Source organism: Megascapheus bottae, chromosome X (assembly GCF_031878675.1).
Source record: "Megascapheus bottae isolate mThoBot1 chromosome X, mThoBot2.hap1, whole genome shotgun sequence".
Lineage (NCBI taxonomy): Eukaryota > Metazoa > Chordata > Mammalia > Rodentia > Geomyidae > Megascapheus > Megascapheus bottae.
This window is the reverse complement of record NC_143547.1, coordinates 20,461,443-20,471,515: the sequence shown is the minus strand read 5'-3', so window position 1 is coordinate 20,471,515 and position 10,073 is coordinate 20,461,443. Positions and strand designations below refer to the sequence as shown.

Genomic DNA, 10,073 nt, shown 5'->3' with positions numbered 1-10,073 from the left:
AGTACCAGTGATTATATATAGAGATTCCCTTCTTGAATACCTGTTTGTTAAACATGACATTTGAAATATGATGTAAATATCAATGTTAATAAATTCTTTAATAAAAATGTAGTTTATAAAATCTGAATATATATGATAAAAATTTATTTGATCTTACCAAATTCTAGAAATGGAAGTCATAGTTTGTAGCCTGAAAAAAATAATGCAATTCAAACTAAAAACAACAGTGTACCCTGTATACAGTGAGTACAGTAGAGAGTATATATGCATGATATATTCCCAGTAAAAGGTATAGCTTCAAAGATATATGAATTTAATCAACTGTTCGAGCAAATTATGAAAGATGGTTGTCTACTCAAATAATCAATGGTTATTTCAGGCATAATCTCAGCTTTTAAAGTCAACAAAAAAATTAATAAAGTGGATAAAATGATGCAGTCCCATTAATACCATCTGGAACCAGTTGGACATCATATGGATATCATATGTCATGTTGTTCTGTTCTGGTTAAAGTGATTATCAATGCATAACTTTTCATAGACATGCCCAAAGTATGTGACTGGTGTTTAAAAATGATGTCATTCGGAGAATATGTGAAAGTAGTTCTAAGTTTGAGGGTTCATTTGGCAGAAGGGAGTCATACCATATACTGCATAATATATCATATTTACTCCTCTCACTCTCTTTGATAATTGCCATTCAACCATGTCACAATATTCAAATTGCTGATCTGAGGTTGCACAAGCATATCATATGGCTGCACCTGTTAGGACAGAGGAAGGGAGAGAAAGGGTGTTGGTGGTGGTAATGGATGGATGTCCTGAACACTATTTTCTCTTGGGACAGAAGAAAACTTTTACATAGGAGAAAAACTCCTTTGGATTTAAAGCTACAATGCATATTTTCTTAGCTGAATTTCTTTCTTATGTTTATTAAATTAAGAACAAAAAAGCACATTCCAGACTCTTCCGTGTTAGAAAACATGCTTCAAGTCATATTTCATTGTTTTCAAATTGAGAGCTAAACCTTTTAGTGATTGCTGAGCAAAATCATTGCTTTGTAGAACTGAGAAGAGGTCTATGTGGCTACCACCTACTTATTAAATTGATTGTTAGAGGAAATAGCTTGCAAAGCTACTTTCTGTAAGCAGGATAGCAAATCATTGTTTCTTATCTGCTTTTGCAGTCTTAATTGCCAGGAGGTATTGTCATGAGGTGAAAGTTAAATCACTTTTATATTGTCAATAACATTCCTGAAAATATCAAAACCATATATTTCTTATACATTTAAAACAAAACTAAGTATTTTTCTATTTTTTCAAACCCAAATGGTGGCTTGTTATTCAATAAAGATTTGTGTACTACTGCTTTGTCAAGAGTGAAAAAATATTTTCTTAAAGTTAAATTAACAATAGTGATATTTAAATAATAAATGTTAGCAGTGAAGGTGCTGGCATATAGTACAATAATAATATAAATACGAGAAACTTGTTTATCTTGAGACTTTTAAGTGTGAGCAAAAACTATTTTTTAGTCACAAATTGTTTCCATTATTATAAATAACCCTTAGCTGACTTTAAATAAGTGCCATGTAATTAACTCAACAATATATTTCAAAGAAAACTATTTCTAGGGATACCAATTAACGATAAACTAGGTGTAATTGTAGAAAGTTGACTCCAACAGGAGATCTGTGAAATGGATCACTTGTCAGACATTATAAAGAGAACCCATTTACTACTGGTAAATGAAGCATAACTAGCCACTAGCTCATGGAAATGATGAAACTCAAAGCTATTATTGTTGTAATACTTGGTGACAAACCTGTGTGAAATAACATGTATATTGTAGTCTACCTATATAAATATATTTGGAGGATGAATTATCTCTTGATTGTGGATCATTTCAAGTATGTACAAGAGTATTATAATAAATTCCTGTGTTCCTATCTAAGAATTAATAATAGTTCCCTGTAGGGAACTCTGGAGCTGAGCTGTGAGATCAGGAAAGGCTTAGGAGGTTGGAATGCTGCCTGCTCAGTACTCAGAAGGCTTAGAACTGGACCCTGGAAAGGTCAGAACAGGCAAGGCAATACGAATGTGTCAGTTCCAACTAACTGGACCCAATGGTGTCTACATCACAGGTGATTGGCCCCTATGATGCGTGATGCAATGATAATAAGGTGAATATATGTTTTACAATTACCATTTGTCATCGCTCCCTAATTATAGGGAACTGTTACTATGTATGCAAACTATGTCTTATGTTAATGATTATAACCATGAGATGGATTGATATCTTGTTTTCTGCACAATACTTGTAGTAACCTTCCCTGTACTGACCTAAATAAATGAACTTGCTGATGAGAGTGCTGGGTTTAGAATCTGGTGATCTCTGGAGCCTGTGGTACCTTGCTTTTCTATTCTCTGTGCTTTTTTTCATTTTTTCATATTCTATATTGCATCTTTCTGTCCATTCTACTTTCACATTGTTTTGAAGGTAATATAAGAAATTGTATCAGTTCATCCATAAATATTTCCAGATCTATTTCTAGAATTGAGTACTCTATGTCAAATAAAATATTATTTGGAATCTTGTTTTAAAGGTGACATATTTATAAATATGAAGTCAAAGCAGTCACGTTCATATCACATTTTGCTGGCAGGAGTGCAACTTTTGCTCCATTTGACTGATTGTTACTGAGAGAACATTCGATATAAATTGGCAGTTACATGAGAAATGGCGCTTAAAATCATTTCTTCATTTACTAGTAAGTTAAAAATCTTTCTCCTAATAATCTTTCAAAGGCTATATAGTTAAAAGCAAACAATTTGCAATTTTGAAATTTAAGAAACATTGACCTAGATGAGAATTCAGAGACTCATTGTGCGGATTATTGTGCCTTGTACCCCCAATATTTTTTTCAACTCCTCTTTCGGCTTAATGGAAGTGCCAAAATTTAGCCGGCAACAGAAAGACTTGTCTCTGTGTATCGCTTGTAGATATTCAAGCCAGATGTTAAGATCTGACCAAGGTGATGTGAACACAAGTACCCTTTTCTTCCCCTTTCTGTGATCCCATTTTGCTGGCAGGAATGCTGATGTGGTAATGTGGTGATGCAGGTGGATAACACAGTATAATGGGAAACAACAAGAGCCTAGGAACCTGACTTTTCTGAAGCCAGAATAACATCCCAGAATTCATACACCCAGACTTGTACATGAGAGAGAAATAATTTATGCCCCAGTGCAATAGCTTCATGCTCTTAGTGTACAAGTAATAAAACAAAGATACAGAGGAATGAAGTTATCCAGAATGATTCAGTTAAATGCAACGAGTCTAACTCAAGCCTTCTAGCTCTCTGCTCATTTCTTATTTCTACTGTTGCGATATAAAGAAGATATTACTTGTGAAAAATTTACTTTGACATTTACAATAATATTTGAATTTCTTGTGAATAATGTTCTTTAACTAGAAATAGAGCTACAAACTAAGTTAGAATATGATTTTACTCAATGAGCTATTAGACATTAAAACCTCAAGCTTTCTTGTCATATATAAATTTCATTTTATAAGGGTCCCTCTCAAATTTAGGATATTGTATTTAAGATGTCTTACAAAACTAGATCAAATGTAGCTAGATCTAGGAGGAACTCTCATAGTTCTCTGTCCATAAAACAGCAAGCAGTGCATAACAATCCAGTCTCCTGGCTGCAGAAGATCCTCAGGTTGTCTTATGCATTGAAAGAAGAGACTCAGGGTAAGAAGGTTCATATTTGATCTGGCAGAATAAAGACTAATAAGTAAAAGTCCCAAGTGCATCCTACTTTCACATAATCAATGCATAATGTCAAATCTATCAACTACATTGTTTCTATGAATTTTGCCAGACAGTTGCTTAGTGATATATTATATACTGTGATTAGTACATCCAAACAGTTTCAGCTACTGTTGTTTTTGTTTCTGGTAAGTATTGGTTTTCTTTTCCTTTCCCTTTCCCAGTTTTTTTCCTCAAGACTAGTACACTTCCACTTGTGCCACAAATCCACTTCCAGTTTCCTGGTGATTAATTGAAGATGAGTTTCATGGACTTTCCTGCCCAGACTGGCTTTGAACCTCCATCCTCAGATTTCATCCTGCTGAGTAGACAGAATTACAGGTGTAGTCACCATTCTTCTCTAAGCGTTTTCTTAGTTTATGTTTAAAATATAAATAGAATATTTTTATATTTTAAATTCACTACCAATTATAATAACTGGTTATGTAGGCTTGTAACATTGGAATTTAAAATTAATTTTGATGATAGGAATTTGAAAATCACCTACTGCATTATCTGCTATTTTTCTAACAGTACTTCTCTTAGTAAAATAAGCCAATATCGTTATATACCTAGCATGTAAGTATGAAGTATTCATAAAGAGCACACACACATCTGTGTGTGTGTGTGTGTGTGTGTGTGTGTGTGTGTGTGTGTGTGTGTGTGTGTGTGTACTGGCTAATCTTGAGGGTTGGCCTATAAGTCTTGGTTCTGTCCCTGAGCTTCTTTTGCTCAAGGCTGGTGCTGTACCATTTGAGCCAGAGTGCCACTTCCAGCTTTTCTTCCTATCTAGGCAGAAGAGATCCAATCTCAAAAAGAAAAAAACAAATAGCAAAATCTAGGATGGCAAGTGACTTTTCTGCCTCTATGAAGTCCCAGTCTTTGCTCAAGGCTCTTTGGACTCCTGGACTCTTCCCTGAGGTCAGCACTGCTTATGCTCCAGTTCTTCTGTGTGATCCTCCAATATGGCCGACTGCTGGTTCCACAGACAGCTCCCTGTGCTTGCATGATGCAGGTCTCTGTTGCCTTCTAATGGTTCTTCATGTGCCCTTTATTCCCTCAGTTTGACCATGTGCTTTTCTACCTTGGAGACCATATCCTTTACCAGGTTTGCAGGTCCTGTGTGCCCAGCACAATAGGGAATACACAGTGGGTGCTCAGTAATTATTTTTACATCAATTTGCTTGGGAAAAATAACTTTACCAGCTTCCCTATTTAAGCCCTTTCCTTACTTAATCACTCCCTGAGTCTTCAGGAATCGCTTGCTTCTTTTATGTTTCAAATATGTGTCTTGGGCTCTATGCTAAACCATTTGTGTTGGAATTTGAGACCTCCAGTTGTCTGCTGAGTGGCTTTGGGCTAGGTGTCCACAGGGCTCTCTGACTGGTTCCACAAATGGGAGACCTGGTGTGTCAGGAAGTGGACGTGAGAACAGGAGATAAGTAGTGCATGTGCAACAGGCACACTGTCCACATCAGTCCCCGTCAGCTAGTAAGTAATGGAAGAGGCTCCTCTCCCTGTAGTCCCAGCTCCCTGGAGGCTGAGGTGGGAGGATGCATTATCCCAGGAGTGCCAGGCGGGGCTGAGCACCAGACAAAACACCCCCCCCCCCCCCAGCAAGCTCTCTGCAACCAATGTGGATGCATGCTCTCCATCCGTCCAATAATCACACTTCTCCCGCTCTGTTCTTTCTATACTTCACGCACAGACGACTCCATGCAGGGTAAAACGCCACCTGTTAACCCTGTTCACCCATTAGATCACCTTCCTATCTTCACAGAAATTTCCCAGCCCGTCCCGGCCGTCGTATCCCCTGTGAGCAGCAGGTGGCGGTGTCGGCCCAGCCAGGCGCAGACTGGCTGGCTCCCTGAAGGCCAGGGCTGCTGTCTTGAAGGTTGGTCTGGTCCCAGAGGAATTGGGCCACGTGGCTGGCTGGGGCCGGCTCTCTCTAGCCTCCACTGCCAGGGCCACCTCTGCGCCTCCAACCCCTTCCCCCGCCCCGGCCTCCACCACGCAGCTGCTTCCTCCAGAGCGCCTGGTGCATGCTGCACAGCGACCTTCCCGCCCTGGCAGGCCTGGGCACAGCCACCACTCTGCCCAAGTGCTGGCCAGAAATCATGGCTTAAAAGGCCATGTGGCCAGGCGCCGGTGGCTCGTAACGTTGGCTACTGAAGGCGATGGTGTAGGCCCAGGGGCCTCCTCTCCAATAGCTTAGCTTGCAGCTTAGTTTGACCCTTTCCCAGGCCCCCTCTGGTCAGAGCAGTAAATAATAAGCACTGGCCCAGGACCCTGCCTCCTCCCCGTGGTTCAGCAAGCCGTGCACGAGCAGCGCCAAGCCCTTGATTAGGGCAGTAGATAACTAGTCCTCACCCCTTTACCTCGGGATGGCAGTCCCCCGAGAGCCATAACCTTTTGGGCCACAGGATTCCCCAGAATGACCTTCAGGTGTGAGCAGCTGCAGACCCCCCCCTTCTCTGCCATTGGGACAGAATCCATAAAGCCTAGCCCGCCATGATTAAGCCCCTGGTCCTCACGTCCCCCCAGGTCTCCACCCGAGCTCCGCCCGTGAACCCTGAGGGTTGTGTAAGCCACCCCAGACAATAGCGGGCACTTCTCATCTGCGCATATGTGAGAAGGGGTCTGCCATCCCTTTCCATGGCATTGAACCGCATCCTTTGTTCCCTGCACCTGGATGTCTGCGTGGTTCTTGGCAAAGTCTGCATATTATCTAACAGCTACTCAGAGGCTGAGGATCTCGGTTCAAAGCCAGCCCGGCAGGAGCGTCCTTGAGAGTCTTCAGTCAAGGACTGAAATGGATCCTCGACCGAAAGTCTAGGGACAGCTCCCAGGCCTTAGGTTCGAGTCTCAGCAGAGAGCAGCACAGACGGGGGGAAAGCCATCTGGAAAGGCCCGGAAAACTAAAGCACAGGTCGCTACATGTTGGCTCCTGAAGACACAGAGGAGGCCGCGCGCAGGGCGGACCACGCGGCCAGGTCCACGCACCCAGGCCCACGCGGGCTTCCCATTAGCGCAGCAGAGGCCACGCAGCCTGCAGTGAAGAGCAGGAGGCGAACGCTCGGCCTTCACGGGGAGGCGGCTCTGGCTCAGGGACCCACATTGCAGCCCCTGCACAGGTTCACCGCCACCCTGCACTTAGGCCAAGGCGTGGATCCTGGGGCCGCCACCCAAGTCCCGCCACAGCCCTAGCTCTGTCCCTACTCAGACAACGACGAGGACCTGCAACCTGCAGCAGCGGCCCCCGGAGGCCCCGCCCGGTCCAGGCATGCAGGGGTCCCCAGACATCACCCCCACTTCACTTCAGAGCAGGCTTGGTAGAACGATGGATGCACAGAGGGCACGGGGAGGTTCACAGGGGTCAGGGTCACGCAGCTGAGCTTGGGGAAGAGATGGCGTTGCGCACATTCACGAGCTCGCCCTGAGCCTCCACTCCTTCGAAGTCCTCAAGGCCGACCATCTCCGGACTTGAGCAGCTCAGAGAGGGCCTTCGCCATCGCCCGCCGGCTCCCGCAAGCACACGTTCTCGCCCTCTCCTCATCCCAGCTCACAGCCACAGAGAAACCACACCTGGACACTTGGCCCGCGGCTCCGGGCAGGTTGGGGTGTTCTAAGCCAGGGTGCATCAGGAGCCACCCAGACAAGAGGCTCTACCCCACGCGGGCAGGCATGTCATTCCACAGGCAAGGCCCTGGGGCCCGGAGTAGACTCCATCTCTGGGGGCTTTGGGCAGCTGTTCTCTGATGCTCCTGTGAGTTCTTAGTATCCCTGTGAATGGGCAGCTCTGTAAAGGGTAAGAAAGAAATATATTCCCATCTGAAGGGGGATAGCAGAGGATAATGATCACAGTTCTCCTGCAGAGAGTGACAGAGAGAGAGAGAGAGAGAGAGAGAGAGAGAGAGAGAGAGAGAGAGAGAGAGAGAGAGAGAGAGAGAGAGAGAGAGAGAGAGAGAGAGAGAGAGAGATTTAGGGTACATGAGTTGCCACACAAAGTCTGACCTTACTTTGGAGATAGCAGTATACACTGATACACCATCCCTGCTGCTTGTAAGTTTCTCCTTCAGTTCTGAGGAAGAGGAGACAGATCACATTATGGTGATAGTTCCATGTTACTGCAAGGTTTGGTCCAGTAAAAGCAGCAATTGGGCCTCCTGAGTGGTCCCAATTTTTTGCTGCTCATGATATCAAATGACTGAGTCTTCATTGGTTGAGAAATACTTGGACAACAGTCTTTATTCCTAACCTACAGGCTAGGACTATGGGTACTTTACTGATCCTTCTTGATTTCTGGTTCCCAGGTTGTTGGACAGAGCACCTGCTGGTTTCTACAGCTCATCAACCTCCAGATGGCCATTTTGGCACTGGCTACCTTCTGATGTTACAAGCAAATCCAGTATATTTGTTCTTATATAACTCAGTTTCAGTTCTGCCCAAATGGATTTTCCTCTTAGAAATGCATTATGGTTTGTTTTACCATGTAGACAGTAGAGCCCCAGACCACCCCATCCCATCCCTTTATTTCTCATACCCATGCCTATATTTATTATAAGGAAGGAGTCGGCTCTTTTGGTATATCGAAGGGCTCATGAATTGCCTTCCCCCTCTTCTGCTGGAGACTCTGAATTCCAAGAGCATGGGACACAAGTGTGTAGAGACTCCTGGATACTCATTTTAAAGATACCTGAGGTGGTGGGCCCCTATTCATTAAAGGTTAGAGTTTTGTCCACGCGTCAAGAAGAGACACTGATTTTGCTCAGAACCAAGTGATTTTTATTAAAAACAGTTTTTAGACAGGATAAATGTAGCCAGAATGAGGCCAGAATAAAGTAAGCTTGATGCCTAGGGAAGAACCTGTGGTAGTAAGAGTCCCAGTTCAACCCTTCTGATCTTGGTCACCCAAGGTGAGACGGTCAAAGAGGTATTCTACAGTCTGCTCTCCCAGGGCGCAGACCTCATGCAGGTTGACCAGAAAATGCTCCAGCTTGGAGAGGATTTCCAGTTGCTGTTGCAGAAAGTTTTTCTTCAGGAAGTTGCATAGGCGTTGGTCACCTGTGCCGCTGGCCACATGGTATAGATCCAGCAGGCTTTCAGCAATGGTCATCTCCAGATGGAAGGAACTCTCCAAAGTCTGCAGGCCACCATGCCAGTTGTCACGATCCGGCTGGGCGATGTCACGCAGACAAAAGCGGCCACCGCGGTCGTTCTGCATCTTCAGAAGCTTTTCGGCATTGGTCTTCCGTTTATGGGACTGGCGCAGAAAGAAAGAACTAAAATGTTCCAGAGCCACGTCGTCACGGCCACAGTGGAAAGCCATCGATAGATAGACATAGGAGGCATAGAGCTGGAGCTGGATCTGGTTGTTAACAGCCAACTCACAATCAGGGTGAAAATTCTGTCGTGGAACCAAAGAGGATGTTGGCTTCCAGGTGGTCATGGTTAGGTGGCGCAAGAACTGAGCGGGAGAAAGTGAAGGCAGCTTCGGCTCCCCAGCCCTGGAATGAAGATCTGATCAGTGCCTGGAGGAGCTTGTGGCGGTTGAGCAAGAGGGCAGTGGCGAAGGATGGCTCCTTTCTAAGTGCGTCAGAAGCCTAACCGGAAATACGTGATTGAATCCGGGCATTTCGCAAGTGTAACTGTCTGGAATTTCCTGTTAGTCGCTGTTCATAGGCCCAGGCTTAGGTTCTAATTTCTGCACATAGTCTGGAGGACTCTGCCTGGACAGTCTGATCTAAATAATCTTTTTAGAAGTTTTTAATCAAAGCCATTGTCTCACACCTGAATTCCTAGCTATTCAGGAGGTGGAGATCTGAAAATCACAGTTCTAAGCCATTCTGAGCATGAATATCCATGAGACTTTTTATCTCCAATTAACCACCAAGTTGCCGGAAGGGTCACTGTAGTTCAAATGGTAGAGTTTTACCTTTGAACACAAAAACCTCGAGGACAGTGCCAAGGCTCTGAGTTCAAGCCCCAAGACTGGCAAAAAAAATATTTTGAATAACTCACCTGTTTAATTTCCTTAACCACATTTTTAAAATACTGATCAAGGGTAATTATTTTATGAACTGTAGTGCTTTTTGTGATGACACTAACTGTATTTAATAATGAAATCTTTTTATTTTTCTTAAAATGACAGCTCTATTCTGTCACTGCTATGAGAAATCTAATGACACTTCTGAGGGAAGGGTCAAGTTTAGAATCAGATATGAGGGTTGTTGGCAAGAGTGCTGAGTTCCATCAGT

General features: G+C 43.7%; 1 protein-coding gene across 1 annotated transcript; it reads right to left on the bottom strand.

Moving 5' to 3' along the window:
- Positions 1-7,456: 7,456 nt before the first annotated feature.
- LOC150040563 (ferritin heavy polypeptide-like 17E) lies at positions 7,457-9,145 on the bottom strand. The gene is made up of 3 exons (XM_090326585.1): positions 8,728-9,145; positions 7,836-7,897; positions 7,457-7,615 (listed from the first exon to the last, which is right to left on the bottom strand). Exons 1-3 carry the CDS (start codon positions 9,143-9,145, stop codon positions 7,457-7,459), a joined length of 639 nt encoding a protein of 212 aa, XP_090182711.1.
- Positions 9,146-10,073: the final 928 nt, after the last annotated feature.

Excerpts from the sequence above, each read along its gene's own strand:
- LOC150040563 (XM_090326585.1), bottom strand. The coding sequence starts at position 9,145 with ATGGCTTTCCACTGTGGCCGTGACGACGTGGCTCTGGAACATTTTAGT. Across the intron at positions 7,898-8,727 it reads CTTTGACCGTCTCACCTTGG|AACTGAAGGAGAAACTTACA; the intron begins GTGACCAAGATC and ends CCTCTTCCTCAG. Across the intron at positions 7,616-7,835 it reads TGTATACTGCTATCTCCAAA|AGCTGCCCATTCACAGGGAT; the intron begins GTAAGGTCAGAC and ends TACCCTTTACAG.